This window comes from Asterias amurensis, chromosome 4 (genome assembly GCF_032118995.1).
Source record: "Asterias amurensis chromosome 4, ASM3211899v1".
Classification (NCBI taxonomy): Eukaryota; Metazoa; Echinodermata; class Asteroidea; order Forcipulatida; family Asteriidae; genus Asterias; species Asterias amurensis.
Window position 1 is genome coordinate 26,899,048 of NC_092651.1, and position 16,402 is coordinate 26,915,449.

General features: G+C 39.3%; 1 protein-coding gene across 1 annotated transcript; it reads right to left on the reverse strand.

The window, feature by feature from the left end:
* Window positions 1-1,089: 1,089 nt before the first annotated feature.
* Window positions 1,090-16,359, reverse strand: LOC139935807 (uncharacterized). Its single transcript, XM_071930402.1, has 12 exons — window positions 16,069-16,359; window positions 15,339-15,407; window positions 14,188-14,249; window positions 13,805-13,897; window positions 12,728-12,814; window positions 11,813-11,917; window positions 11,184-11,264; window positions 10,270-10,413; window positions 9,640-9,831; window positions 8,640-8,760; window positions 6,801-8,020; window positions 1,090-5,757 (listed from the first exon to the last, which is right to left on the reverse strand). The coding sequence occupies exons 1-12, from the start codon at window positions 16,181-16,183 to the stop codon at window positions 5,626-5,628; spliced, it is 2,421 nt and encodes an 806-aa protein (XP_071786503.1). The 5' UTR covers window positions 16,184-16,359; the 3' UTR covers window positions 1,090-5,625.
* Window positions 16,360-16,402: the final 43 nt, after the last annotated feature.

The following is a 16,402-nucleotide window of genomic DNA, read 5'->3' on the forward strand; positions in this document are numbered from 1 at the left end:
GTGTGGGGCATGGTGTAGGGCATGGTGTAGGGCATGGTGTGGGGCATGGTGTAGGGCATGGTGTAGGGCATGGTGTAGGGCATGGTGTGGGGCATGGTGTAGGGCATGGTGTGGGGCATGGTGTGGGGCATAGTGTAGGGCATGGTGTAGGGCATGGTGTAGGGCATGGTGTAGGGCATGGTGTAGGGCATGGTGTGGGGCATGGTGTAGGGCATGGTGTGGGGCATGGTGTAGGGCATGGTGTAGGGCATGGTGTAGGGCATGGTGTAGGGCATGGTGTAGGGCATGGTGTAGGGCATGGTGTAGGGCATGGTGTGGGGCATGGTGTAGGGCATGGTGTAGGGCATGGTGTAGGGCATGGTGTAGGGCATGGTGTAGGGCATGGTGTAGGGCATGGTGTAGGGCATGGTGTAGGGCATGGTGTAGGGCATGGTGTAGGGCATGGTGTAGGGCATGGTGTGGGGCATGGTGTGGGGCATGGTGTAGGGCATGGTGTAGGGCATGGTGTGGGGCATGGTGTGGGGCATGGTGTAGGGCATGGTGTAGGGCATGGTGTGGGGCATGGTGTAGGGCATGGTGTAGGGCATGGTGTAGGGCATGGTGTGGGGCATGGTGTAGGGCATGGTGTAGGGCATGGTGTGGGGCATGGTGTAGGGCATGGTGTAGGGCATGGTGTAGGGCATGGTGTAGGGCATGGTGTGGGGCATGGTGTGGGGCATGGTGTAGGGCATGGTGTAGGGCATGGTGTGGGGCATGGTGTAGGGCATGGTGTAGGGCATGGTGTGGGGCATGGTGTGGGGCATGGTGTAGGGCATGGTGTAGGGCATGGTGTAGGGCATGGTGTAGGGCATGGTGTAGGGCATGGTGTAGGGCATGGTGTGGGGCATGGTGTAGGGCATGGTGTGGGGCATGGTGTAGGGCATGGTGTAGGGCATGGTGTAGGGCATGGTGTGGGGCATGGTGTAGGGCATGGTGTAGGGCATGGTGTAGGGCATGGTGTAGGGCATGGTGTAGGGCATGGTGTAGGGCATGGTGTAGGGCATGGTGTAGGGCATGGTGTAGGGCATGGTGTGGGGCATGGTGTGGGGCATGGTGTAGGGCATGGTGTGGGGCATGGTGTGGGGCATGGTGTAGGGCATGGTGTAGGGCATGGTGTAGGGCATGGTGTACCCCTGAATCTCGCTTTATTAGGGACCATTCAGAATAGCCAATGTTAAACCAAAAACCAGTAGTTTTCAAGGACTTTTCCTGGTTGAAACAAACAACTCTGTAAAATTTATGATCTTGGCCGGCCTTAATATATTTTGTACGTTTGTTGATATAATATTTTTAGATTTTTTTATAATAAAAACTGAATTTATATTTTCATTTTTTTCCTATTCTGAAGGGCCTCTTACTAAGCCAGTGACGGATTTCACAATGCGTTAAGAGTTCAAGACTTATTTTAAGATGTGTATAGATAATCTTAAACAAATTCAGTGTGATGTCACAAAGCAAATCGTTGTGGAAATATTGCCAACTCTGGTAAAAAGAATGGATCTTACAGTGCTTTGTGAAATCAAGCTGAGGCAAATGAAAGTAATCAAAGAGTTCAATCACTTGAGTGTTTAGTCCATGTACATGTGTATTAAAGGCACTGGACACCTTTGGTAAACTATGAGAGACCAGTCTTCTGTATCTCAAAATGTATGCATAAAAAAAACCTTGAAAATTCGAACTCAATCGTCGAAGTTGCGAGAGAATCATGGAAGAAAAACACCCTTGTCGCACAAGTTGTGTGCTTTCAGATGCTGAATTGGAGACCTCAGCTGAAATTTTGAATTCAATTCAAATATTTTAGTTAGAAATAACTTCTTTCTCAAAATCGATGTTGCTTAAGAGGGAGCTATTTCTCACAATGTTTTATACCAGCATATCTCTCCATTGCTCGTTACCGAATAACTTTTTATGTTAACAATTATTTTGAGTAATTACCACTAGTGTCCAGTGCCTTTTGAGTAGTGGGGTACATGTAGATACATGTAGGGGAAACATTGGGGGAACCTTTTTTCCTTCAGAGACCATAGCGGCTACAAGCGGCTAGTACCAAACTGCCTCAAACGGCCACAATATTTGAACAACTTTTGCCCAAACAATGGGGTTTAAAAAAAATAAAATTGGGAATGAATTGACATTTTCCATACTTATAGAATAAATGTCTGGGAAAATAGCGATGGTTGTACAGCAAATGAAAGGTCTCTAAAGATATAAGCATGGAATTGGGAACACGATGTAATGGTATCCATTTTAAAATATTTGAAATTGCGTGTTATTTCACCAGGATTTATTTCAAAGGACAAATCTGCGATGGTCTTTTAGCCAAATATTTTTCTCATGACAAACCCAGACTGTTAAAAATTTCATGTATGTACAGTGTATATCCAAGTTACAATCCCGGCACCTTCTTGCCATAATCAAGCAAAGTACATGTATTTTGTTGGGTTTTGGATAGTGCAATTTGCCTTGCTGGACTGAACTGGGCCAGATTTCATAGAGCTGCTTTTAAGCGCAAAAACTAGCCTAGTACATCTATGCTCACCAGAAAATGGTTTTAAAAGCTAAACTACCATTTCCCATGCAGTATCTGTTGCTGGTATCCTGCTTAAGGGACACTATTAGTAATTGTCAACGACCAGTCTTCTCACTCGGTGTATCTCAACATATGCATAAAACAACAAACCTGTGAAAATTTGAGCTCAATTGGTCGTCGAAATTACAATATAATAATGAAAGAAAAAACGCCCTTGTCTCATAATGTTGTGAACTTTCAGATGCTTGATTTCGTGACCTCAAATTCTAAATTTTAGGTCTCAAAATCAAATTCGTGGACAATTACTTCTTTCTCAAAAATCTACATTACTTCAGAGGGAGCCATTTCTCACAATGTTTTATACCATCAACATCTCCCCATTACTCGTTGTTACTAAGTGAGGTTTAATGATAATAGTTATTGTGAGTAATCACCAATAGTGTACCTTCCCTTTAATGTTGCTTATTAGAATTGTATAAGGGATATTTTATGCTTGTGAAGCTCTATGAAATTGGGCCACCGTATGTCTATAAATCATAACCAGTTTTATGTAGTCCTCAGTCCAATAGAATCAAACAAATCATGCTTTTGTTGCAGTTGTTTTTGAAAAGTTTTGAAGTTAAAGTGTTTTGAAGATTTTGAAGTTTGGGATGGTTAGTGCTAATTTGTTTTATGTTAAAGCTTTAAAAAATAAATAATTTCAGAAATTAAGTTATGTTGGCAAAAATGTCATGCAAATTTATTATTTATTACAAAGAGAGAGATACAATCTTGTATCAAAAGTATTAAAATTACAAATCTTAAAAGAAATAGATTATGTTATTTTTTGTTATAAAAGGAAAAATAAAATTAAAACTCTGTTAAGAAAGGTTTGATGTCATGCCACTTATATTTATAATACAAAAAGATTGAACTTTTAAGAGAGAAAACCGATTCTCATATATTTAAGATGTATTTTATTCATTGAAGTTATTAAACAGTTGGCCACTTGGTGCTGCATTTTCTGAAATTTGTCTTGATTAAATTGTTTTGAATTTCAGAATTTTTTATATATATATTTTTTTTATAGAATATTGTGAAATCATGTCTAAAGCTAGGTAAAGATGATATTTATTGTTCTCATAAAACGCACCATTTAAAAAAAAGTGGAATGTGTTCATCTTGAATTAATCATATTTGTTTTGGGGTTTTCTTATGCCCTCGGAACAATCAGAAAAACTGATTACAAAAGCCTGAAAAGTCTTGTAAACCCTATAACATATATGACATCTTGGGTTAGCCCTTGTTCTCAATAACCAATATAACAATAATATTCAGTTTTTATATAGCGCTTTACACACCATGTCCAACATTATTACCCCTCATCACTGGGCCATTTCATTCTTTAAACCATCTCAGCTCCCTGGGGAGTATACAGCTTTTGTGCCAAATATGTAGTGCACTAAGCTAAACCAACCGCAAGAACATCTCTGCCCTCACAGGTACCCATTTACCCCTGGGTAGAAAGAAGCAATTTTATTTAAGTGTCTTGCTCAGGGACACAAGTGTCACAAGTGGGATTCGAACCCACACTCTGCTGAACAGAAACACCAGATCTCGAGTTCGGTGCTCTTATCGGCTCAGCCACGACACCATAAATATCAGGCATAAGCCTCGGCGATTGCATTGGCATTGTGGTATCTTGTCATGCCTTCCACCTCTCAGACCCTGGTTCGAATCTCCCCGGGGTTTTTATTCCCAACCTGGGTGCAAAGATTTCCCTGGAATAATTCTCTGGGGGCTTTCTTTCTATACCAAAAACAAACTTCCTTCCTTGTCTTCTCTCCTTTCTTCTCTCCGTTGGGTTCTTGACAACAAGTACAGTGATTAAGTTTATTTTTCAAGTTCAAAATATAAAAATTACAAATGCTCAGAATTAAAAACTTTATTATTAACAAGTGCAAATTAATATACAAGGACGCAATAAACTTAAATAACACTGCGGATAGCTCCTAAAACAATAAAATAAATAATACAGAAACTTTAACAAAGAAATTGTCCATGTATATTTAAAAACAAATTGCGATTGTAAAATATTTCTTTCCTTTTTACAAATAATACACACTTTTAAACAGTTATAAGTACACATATTCAACTACTCTTTTGAAGTGGCAACGTATAGAAAAATAATTTAATAATACTGCAATATTAACATTGTAACGATCACCAAGGTCCAGTGGTTAGACTGCAGGACTTGCAATCACAAGGTTCTGGGTTAGAAACCCCCAAAGCTTTCTGCTGATTTCACTACAACTAGAATAAGTATTGTCATCTAGTTACTGAATCACAACTTCTTGATATTTGAAATTCATAATCATAGATGTTTTAACATCTTCAAAAACCAATACTTGTATGAGAGAGATTGGGTGTTGCCAGCTTGGTGTTTATATCCCCTTGTGGGAGTTTGCTGAGTTCCCTTGATGGGAAGATCATCTAAACAAACAAACTAACCACTTTAAAAGTAAACCTAAACTGCAATTTGGAACATGTAGTTGAGGTGCATATAGTATAATACAATGAGCACCTAAAAATGTATCCACCCCAAGTATCAGTTCACAATCTACAGGACAGACAAATAAATGTTTATAGCACACGTTTTTTCCCCACGTCTAGGACCCTAGTTCGAATCACACAGTGAGCACTATGTGGACTGGGTTTCGACTACGTGGGTTTTACCGAAAGTATAAAGGCCCGGTCACACAGGCCCTGATAACAAATAAAATGGCACGCCCTCGATTGGTTGAATGTGCGTGGGTGTATTCTACGTGGAGCAATCCAGCCAATGGAGGGCATAAATTGTTATCGTCTTTGTTTTCGTTCTCTTTATCAGGGCCTGTGTGACCGGGCCTCTATACTCCTGGATTTTCCTCAGAACTGAAAACTTCCATCTTTTGTTGCCTTCTCTCCAATGTGTTCTTGACTTGAACGGTGATTAAGTTCACTTTTTAAAAAAGTCCTTGGCTTTAAAACCAGAAAAAAATGGTTTACAATTTTGGAAGAACTTGCACCATCTTCTTTTATAAACCATCGGGCACCATGACATAGGAGCTAGCTCTCTGAGGCGGCTGTTTAGGAACTCGAGCAAGTTCTTCTTGAGAAGGAAAGTCGTACCTCCCATCTCCGTTTGCCGTTGAGCCTATATGTAGCTCCTGAGACAAGAAATGAAATAAGAAACATTTGTTATTAAAGGCAGTCGACACTATTGGTAATTACTCAACATAAGTTTTTAGTAAGCATAAAACCTTACTTGGTATTGAGTAATGGAGAGCTGTTTAAAGTATAACAAATTGTGAGAAACGACTCCCTCTGAAGTAATGTAGTTTTTGAGAAAGTTGTAATTTTTACCGAATGTGATTTCCAGACCACAGAATTAGATTGTGAGGTCCTGAAACCAAGCATCTGAAAGCACACAACTTCGTGTGACAAGGGTGTTTTTTCTTTCATTATTATCTCGCAACTTTGACGACCAATGGAGTTCAAATTTGTACAGGTTCATTATTTTGTGCATATGTTGAGATACACCAAGTGAGAAGACTGGTCTTTGACAACTACCAAAGGAGTCTGGCAGTGTCTTTGAGCACAAGATGCCATTAAAAAGACTCACTGATGGGTAAATTTTAAGAAAGGGAGGGGGCACAATATAAGAGCTGGGCAGCTCAGTTGGTAGAGCGCCAGTACATTAATCTAAAGGTCATTGGTTTTATATCCTAGTCAATTTTTTGTTGTTTAGTTAAAAATAATGTGCATTTTTAGTGCATCCCCTGTCCTTTAAATTTAGCTAAACTTGCAGTAGGATATTAACTCTTAAGAGACAGCATGAATTGAAGCATCTGTGATGCTAAAGGCGCTTTTATATACAGTAATTTCCTGCAAGGAGGGACTGCATTGGAATTGTGAGACCTACTCATTTTACTGGCTGTGGCGCATAATGCTGCTGATCAAACCAGGAACACTGGGGCGAACACCTTAAATCTTTTTGATAAGTGCACATTGTTCTTTACATTCATTACAAAACACACAGGACCAACGGCTTTACGTCCCAACAGAAGGACAAAGCATCATGGTTAAATGTCTTGGTTAAGGACACGTGTCAAGAACCCACACTATGCTGATCAGAAGCACCAGCTGAAGTTCCGGTGCTCTTAACCACTAGGTCACGACAATAAAGAATTCAAATAACCTTGAAACCTACCAGTGGTCTGTGAAGGTTACGACGCATGTCCTCATAGCAAGCTAACGTCATTGCCCGTCCACGACCGACGGAGGGTCTGGCCATCGGAGTGTCCAGTCCTTGCCGACTAGTAACTTCATCTTCCTCCGTCTCGCTAACAGATATCGGCGTACTTGGGTACAGCGACTGCAGGGTTGGTCTCTTAGGAATGGCACCTCTGGAGGACCTACCCTCATCTCTGGAAGGGGAATGCTTCTGTGGCTTCCAATGAATCTCGGGATCCAACCCGGGAAATTGGGTTTCAGAAGCAATGTTTATTTTTCCGATAACCCCAGCGTCTGTCAAGACTCTGCTGTACACGCGACCTCCAGGTTTCTCAACATTTTTTTGGGTTTCGAGCGTGGGGATTCCTCTTTGGCCCAGGTAGTTTGAGGGCAAGTTCTTTGCACTTGTTGTGGACATTTCCTGTGTGAACTTTCTCATTCTTTGATGGGGTGATAGACTTAGGCTTTTGGCTTGCTCTGTTTGAGAGGTGAGAACTGGACTGTAATTTACAGAGGTTTGATCCGGCAGATCATCTTCATCTTCGAAGTCGGTGTATTTTTCATCCTCGCTCTCACTGCTTTCATCTTTTGCCTCCTCCTCACAAAGCGAATCTGATGAACCCTCACGTTGTTTACACTCTACATCATTCCTACCACATCCTGCTCCGCCATTCTTCCTGTCTCTGTGCAAAGACAACGCCATGACATCTTCAGAAAGTCTCTGACCATCTCTCTCAGATTTCTTAAAACCCAAAGATGTATCGAAGGATCCCTCAGTTTTCTCGTTCTCTGTTGATGATACAGTCTCTTTCGGATCAGCCACGCCTTGAGCAAGCTTGACGATTGACCTCCCGTCAGAACTTGGAGAGAAGACAACAGTGGTGAAGTCTTTTGTTGTGGTAAACTCCTTTGTCGTTGCCCTCCTCTCCCCGAGCTTCTTCCATTGAAACTCCTTCTCCTCAGAGTTTTGTGTGTGGCCGTTTGAGAATCTTGGTTGGGAATCGCCTGAGGTAGTCGTATCTTTAGGGACGGGTATTTTAGGAATGCAGAATTGTTCAGTGTTGTTTGTGGAGGGGTTTGGCTTTGATGAGGTGCTAGAAGGAGGGTCATTTGAATGTGTAGTGGTTGATTCGTTTGATGCATGAGAAATAGAAGGTTGTAGTTTCTCTGTTTTAGCCACGAGGGGAGGTGCTGCCTCTGTATACAGGTAAAATGAAAAGAACAAAACATTGATTTGACGCACATATTCTCATCTTGAGACATACATGTAACAATCATGTACTAATAATAGTGGCTTCTTACATAAAGCGGGCGTATCCATTACTCAATAACGCTCAAGGCACTTTAGTACAGTATTTTCCTGCAAGGTATTGGGACTATGTTTAATAATGAGACCTTCTCCATTAACATAGCAAAATGTAATGTTTTACAAGGTGCTGTGGCACAACATGCTGCCGATCAAACAAGGATCACCGGTGCGAACCCTTTCCCTTTTTGATAAGTGCACTAGGCTTGGCAAGTATTTTCAGAGAAACTGGTGACAGTACAAATGCACCTGTCGTTCCATTGGGCCCAGTTTCATAGAGCTGCTAGAGCAGAAACAAATTTCTGCTTAGCAGAATGAGCGATATACCAATCACAAATGGTACATGTGACATGGTATTTGGGCCGCTAACTCTATTCTGGAAAACATCATTTTTTTTGTTCTTAGCTAATGCTTATCTAAGCGGCTCTTTAAATAGGACACTTGTTGAGATTTAATATTGCAGATGAATAGGAGTTTTGTAGAAACCACCCAAGAGAGAGAATGGCAAACCTGTTTTGATTGGATCCAACCCTGTGGAAACAGCTCTGTGATTGGTGACAGGCGTACTGGTACTCGGTAGATCACCATACACTAGCCTCTCAAGCTGTCGGGGAACCACTGATGAGCTCACCTAAATTAAAGAAATTTTAAAATGATCTCACCATTTAGCTTTATTGAGATAAAGACGCTGTGAAAAAGAATACTTTTTTGCCCTCATGGGGAAATTATAGTCGATCACACTGTTAAGACTGAACATGTATGTTGAGGGAACACAACAGATTACAAATCTCTAAACCTCGTGTTAAAACGGTGTAAAATATTTTTTAACTTGATACTCTTTCAGAGCAAAATTTGAAAAGTGACACTATTGGTTATCAATAATAAATAGGTCTGTACATTCTTAACAGGAAAACGTTACGTCAGTCAGAAGGTCAAGTTCAGTGCCATTTGTATTCAATATCATCGAATTTCAGGAATGAACTAAAAAATAATTCCTGTCAAAAATGTTCAGACCCATTATTTAAAATGTGACACCATTAAACACTTTGGATTGTTAACAAAGTTCGCTCTAAAAAAACACACACATTAATTTGCACACAAATAAATACACGACATATATAATAATAATAATATAATAATTTGGGGGGCTAATCGTCCTTACTCGCAGCTAGAGCTGAATTGCGAAGGACGCGGCTACAACGTGTTCGAGAAGCAGGCATGCAAGGGCCCATTCAGCTGCCAGCCACATCAACCCATTATGACCACGGAGCACAGCCAAGATCGAAAGTGTGTGATTTTTTTCCTGAGGGAGGAAAACCGGATAGTCTGGAAAACCCTTGTGGCACAGCAGAGAACCAACGCACAACTCAACTTACATATGGCCCCGACCGGGAATCGAACTGGGGTCACCTTGGTGAGAGGCGAGCGCTTTAGGCACAAGCCAACCGTGCCACCCCCCCAAATTCAAAATTAAAAACAAAGCCGGAAATTAAAAACACAAACAACTCACATTAGCTTTGCCTCGATTCATATCACTCATATCCCGGATGCAGTTTAGGAAGACGTCGACCGACGCAGTAAACTCAGCTAGAAGATGATCCAATGTCTTCACCCGCAGATCTGACAAATGTCGGACATTGAAAGCAGCTTGCAGTAACAGCTTGGGAGATAGAGGGCGCTCCATCCACATAGTTTGGCTCACCTTGAGAGGAAACCATTTTATTTGACTTATTATAAAAAAAATTGTGCACTAACAAAGATGTGGCATAACAACTTTTCAAGTTATTATGAATTACAAGATAGTTACGAGACACGTTTATGTAGCACCTTAAAAGGGTTTACAAGGTGGTGTGACACACTTGGCACGCACAATTTTGGTAAATACTCAAAATAATTGTTAGCATAAAAACTTATTTGGTAACAAACAATGGAAAGCTATTGATAGTATATGATATTGTGAGAAACGGCTCACTCATTTTTTTTCCCCCGCATGTCGGACCTTATTTGTCGAACCTTCGTTGCGTTGTGATTGGTCAATACGCAATGGGGCGGAGCTTAATGGAACGGTCTATTACCAAATGTGTCCTGAGTGCCTTTAACAGCGGAGGAAGAAAACAAAATGTAATGACTAAATTCTTACCGTCTTGGCTTGGTCATGAAGCAACTGCGGATACAAGGCTTCTACCGACATGTCCAGATATTCCAGTAGGCATTGGGTTAAACCACTCAGTTTATGGGGGAGCTCACCATTCAGACGCCTCATTCTAATCAATACATCTGCAGCCTAAGAATAAAAAACACAAGTTCCTTATTTCTTCTATAAGCCTCACACACACACACAGACCCTTGTCATTTTAAAGCCATTGGCAGGTTAGATTGATGATAATAATAATAATATTTATTCGGGCAAACACATTAACATCACATGTACACATTAAAAATATTTAAGAAAACAAAGTAAAACAACAGTGGGGTGTCCAGGAGAGCATAAAGGCGTATGTCTCCTAAATCCCCCAAAATACATTAAGGCAAGAGAGGGCATATAAAAAAGCACAGAAGATAATAACAATCACTGACAACTATAAAAGGCAAACGAGCAGAGATATACACAGATATTCACATAAAGGATTTAAGATCTTGTGCAATGACTCGCTTTACTGCGTACAATTTAATTCCTCAGACTCTTTTATGTCAATTGTCAAATGGTTTGGGGCAAGCCTTTGCATAGCAGCATCTGAATGAGCAAACCCAGGTACTAGGCCTAATGTTCATCGAAACATGGACAGATTGGTTTATTTTCAGAGAACTTTCTGCAGAATCAGGGAAAGTTGGCAGCTCAGAAGACAATGAGAGCACACTGATCGAAACGTAGAGTGGAAACCTAAGGTTCTTTTTAGAACCACTCCATTATCCTTACATGGTGTTACCACAAAACTTACTATAGTTATCGTTTCAAATCCTAGTTCTGTTTTTATCAACTCATTAGAAATGACAATATAAGATGACCAAATCATTGGTTTTTAAATGTTCATCTTTGTCTAAATTACAACGTACCTGAGTATCATAGACGTTTGTGAGTTTAATTGAATACTGGTGAAACAGCTGGTCAGATGTCCATCGACTGTCGTGAATCACCTGAAAGAAAAGAAACTCAAGTAAGAACAGAAAAAAATAAACATCCTGAGTTCTGCGGAAAAAAATCCACAGGCAAATCATTTAGGTAGGATTCGAACCCACAACCTTTGCATTGCTAGAGCAGATATCTTACCACTAGACCACTGAGCTAGCCCGATGGCTAGAGGCAGTTTGAATCCTTATCAGCAGGTATCATAGCAATTTAATAAACGTTAGTTATAGCATCACAGGGATAAAGAATATAATTTGGGGTTTACCCTCAAATCAACGTGTATTGAAAGCACTGTTTACTCTCCCAGGTTCTGTTACAAAAGCTAGTCGTCAACAACCGCTTCACAAAAGATATAAACATTGGCTGTCCAAATAATGCGACTTTGGCTACGGCTAAGGCTATTGGCTAATACATTAGAGAATAGGAATTTTAGGCGATTAAGTCATAGTCACAACCAAAGCAATCCATTCGGATCAGCCTAGGATAAAAAAAAAAAAAAATGTTACACTGGGTAATACAAATGAACACGCCACTTGGGCAGATAAGACCTACATACTTTGACTACAGCTTGCGATTCCAAGATGTCTGCCAAGCCCTGACTGAAGAAGACTGGTCCAAGAGTCACGATGTCGAATATGTAGACTTGATTCCCGCAGCAAATCTACAAAAAATAACAATATCAAATAAAAATAAGTATCAAGTATAAACCACAAGGAAAACTGACTGGGTAAGTTTTAAGTAGTTTTGTGTTCAAACTAAAACTAAAATAAAAATAAGCTATATTTTCAAACTTGTAAAAGCCAGACTTCAAGCTTGTTTGATTGTATTCAACCATTATGAGTGACTTCAGACAGCTTCAGACGTTCAAAGTAGGGTCCCATTCCTGCAACAAATAATCTGTGGATTTGTTTACTACAGTTGAATGGCTTTTATGGCCGAAACTGTGTGCTTATGCGAGACTGTTTTAAATGGTTTAGTTTTAGAATGTGCAGTTTTGAGCGATGACACACATCCACCGACTTTAACTGCCTGTGAAATATTTTGTCTAATTCGGGGAGATTTTTCCACGAAATGGTCTTCAGACACAGGCAATTGGGAGGCAACTAACTTCACTGAATGAAAAAGGAACATTTCAGTCACTCAAGATACGTTTTTGAATGTGAATGTGTTTCTTTGTGGAGATTGTCTGGAACTGGTGGCCTGTCAATTTGGCTGTGTGACATATCCCAAAGTATGCATTTAATATTTAGAGGCAATTTACAGGCAACAAGAACAAACATCTACATGTTCATTTCAACATGATTTTCTTGGGACAGTAGGATAGTGTTAGAAAAAATAATGTCTGTTGTGCATGTGAAGTGATCTATTGGCATGCAGTGCAGTTGGTTGCCTCAAGGTTGCCTGTAAAAATTGTCCTGTGTGACATGGTTTTTCTACTCATAAACAAATAAAGACAAGTTTGCCAACCTACCTGTAGAAGCGATAGTTTGGATTTCCGACCAAGGGTCTCCGCTTCCAAGGCAACACCAATCAGACGTTGAGACCTAATCTGGTTAATCTTTTGGAAAAATAAAAAAGATGTTTTCTTTTTAAGAATCATGGATTCTTTATCAGTAATTATGACTGTGTGTGCATTTTGGCTTACTGCTCATGGTCATTCATTATTGCCTTCACTGGAGGGCCACATGCCAGGGCCCAATTTCATAGAGCTGCTAAGCACAAAAATTTGCTTAGCATGAATCTTCTTCCTTGATAAAAAACAGGATTACCAACCAAATTTGCTTGGTATTGGTATTCAGCTGTTGTTTGAGTATCCTGAAAATCACGTTGAAATTTGGTTGGTAATCCTGTTTTTATCCAGGAAGAAATTTCATGCTAAGCAAATTTTTGTGCTTAGCAGCTCTATGAAATTGGGCCCAGGTGGCCAGAAGGACACTAAGCCTGTGTACAATATTAACTTTGGTTTTACCCACATCGATGTGTGTTGGCACTGAATACTTTCAAGAGCTTTGTGAAAAAAATCACAGGCATAATAATCGGGTGGGATTCAACTCCACAACCTTTGCAATTCTAGAGAAGTGCCTTACCAACTAGACCACCGGGATTGTCCGGTACCTCTCCATGCATCTTATGAGCAAGGAAGCTCATAAATCATTCTAGTCTCCTGAACAGCACTGACACCAGCAGTTAGTTTATGGTATAGCCCTTTGTTTATGACCCAAATCGGCCTCAAACTAAATGTTTCAATTTATGGTTCTTCATCAAAGTGGCCAAACTGCTTGACTGTACATTTCCCTCAAAAGTCTGCATTTCTTGTAAAATGGTAAAAATGTTAGATAGAGTATTAAATAAAAGGGTATTAAAACCCAATTCTTACTTTTGAAACACAGCACCCCAATCTCTTGTCATACACTCTTATCAAGTACAAAATCATTGATCACAAACACATATTTGGGGGAAATTTTTTAGTTTCTCTTGAATATGCATATCTACAACCATTTTGAGTAAAAAATATTTGGAATCAAAACTGGCTATAAAGGAAACTTACAGCTTGTTCAAATTTTGTGCCGATTCGACGAAGATAAATATACTCAGTTGTTTTGGCTTCGTTGTCTTCATCATCACTACTGGAGCCGCCATTCTGTTAAATGGGGTATAAATATTATTACATTAATTTCAACGGTCTGTAAACAGTTGGAATTATACACCTATCAAATGTAATTTGCAATATATGACACCGGGAAAGTGCGTCACTGTCCATGTGTGAAGCAGTTAATGGTCTGACGTTTGACCCTAGCAGGACACTCAGTGTAACAAAAGTAGTTTTTGTTACACTTAGTAATCTGTTGTGTTGTCATTTAGCCTTCAGGAAAGACTCCGCTAGGGTTAAAATGCATGCCATTTTTGCTTTTCAATTTGCAAAGGACGTACCTCGTGTAGTTGTTGTTTATTTTTCTTTGCCTCTGCCTGGACAGTGTCAGAAATGTCGACCACTAAAAAAAAAAATATAAAAAAACATCATAATTTAGAAGTATGAACAACCATGTGGTTTAAAAATCACTGTAAACTTATTAAAAAGATTCACACATCAAAAGGAATAAGAAATAATAAAAATATTAAAATTGTACATTCTGCAATGTGTTTTATTTGATATTATCTTTTCTTGGTTTCAGGTAAGATTATGTTGGTATTTGTTTACACCGTCTTCGATAATATCAAAAAGTCCACAAATTTACACAAATTATAGATGTGAGAAAAGTGATTAAATTTATTTTTAAAAATGCTAAATCTAAATCTAATAACACTGACACTGACACTGACACTGACACTGACACTGACACTGACACTGACACTGACACTGACACTGACACTGACACTGACACTGACAATGACAATGACAATGACAATGACAATGACAATGACAATGAAAATGACAATGACAATGACAATGATAATGATAATGATAATAATAATAATAATAAGACTTTTAATACGCACGTATCCACCCTGCTGGGTGTTCAGGCGCAGTAAAAACCAACAACAAACAAAACAAAACACAACAAAACAATGAAGAACAGACACAACAAGATTAGTCCTTGAAAACCTCTGACATGACATAAGATAAGTTTTGAGAAGAGATTTGAATGTCGTCGTACAAAGACAACCAATGCCAAACGCTCCATAGGCCAATAAAAGGCTTTTCAGTTGAGCGTCCCTCCCTTACTTCTAGAGAAGTAAGGCTCCCCATGCCTTATAGTTTCTGGAAGTAGTCCCTCTCCCTCAACCTTTTTGAAGCTGCATTTTATTCTATTCCCACAAACAACCAAAAAAAAGTTCATGTTTTTGGCTTCATCATGGCAGCATTCTTTCAATGATTGACTTAGTAAGTTACTCACTTAGTTTACATATACACGTATTTTATACTTTTTAAGTTTTACAGCAATTTAGTCTAGCTCTTTCCTCCTTGAAAAAAATAAATAAAAAATAAATAAACAAAAATTTCATCATCCCCCCTAAAAAGAAAAAAAACCAGGAAAGCGTATATTTTGACATGGTCTAGCCATCAATGTTTTGATACTCACACTCTTGCAACTCCGGGCCATAGAAATGAAGTAGTCCAGTCAGCTTTTTACCAGATGGAACAAGGCAAACTGAGAAAAGATAAAACGATTAAATAGTTCTTGAAAACAATACAAACAATACAATTACATTTACAAGATTAAGTTTATTTTTTATAAAAATATAGAACACAAATATTACTTCAGACAGAAGCTAAGACAGATCTAGCCCCACTTGTGTGGCCAAGGATGGCCACACAACTTACACAAGTCATGAAGTGGGGCTAAGAAAGATCCAGCAAAATGCTAGCGACTACGTGTAAACCCTTTTATCATTGGGTGGAAAAATTTGTATGCCAAAAGTAAACATTCTTAATTAAACCCATTATACACTTTCGGTAAACAGTATTGTCCAAGTCCCACACTTCGTGTATCACAACTTATATATAAAATAACAATCCTGTGGAAATTTAGGCTCAATCGGACATCGGAGTCGGGAGAAAATAACGGAAAACCCACTCCTGTTTTCGCGCGTTTCGCCGTGTCATGACATGTGTTTATAACAAATCCGTAATTCTCGTTAACGAGAATTTATATTGTTTTACCGTTTTCTCAAAAAGTAAAGCATTTCATGGACTAATATTTCAAGAGAAGTCTTTCACCATTACCTTCTGTAAACCCTGTAAATTATTTGTAAATCTGTGAACTTTTTTTTTTTTTTTCTGTACCGAAAGGGTCCAATGGCTTTAAATACCTTTCATGAGAGATATTTTGCTGTTATTTAAATCAATTGACTGCACAGTTCCTTCAAAGACATAACCCCCTTCCTTCGTCACCACTCGAAGCCTTCTGCCCTCGTACATCGCCATGATTCAGCAGAGATCGTAGGCACGGACGGACAGACACACAGGCACAGAAGTTTAGAGCAAAGTTTCGGATCAGGTGCTCTCAAATTCAAAGTTCTAACTTCAAAAAAGAAACTACGACGACTGATCTATCTTATTGTCTTTTCTCTGTAAATGTTGAAATAATTATTCTTTGACAAATTTAGTACAGCGCCCTCAATAGTTAAAGTTTATCCAACTTTG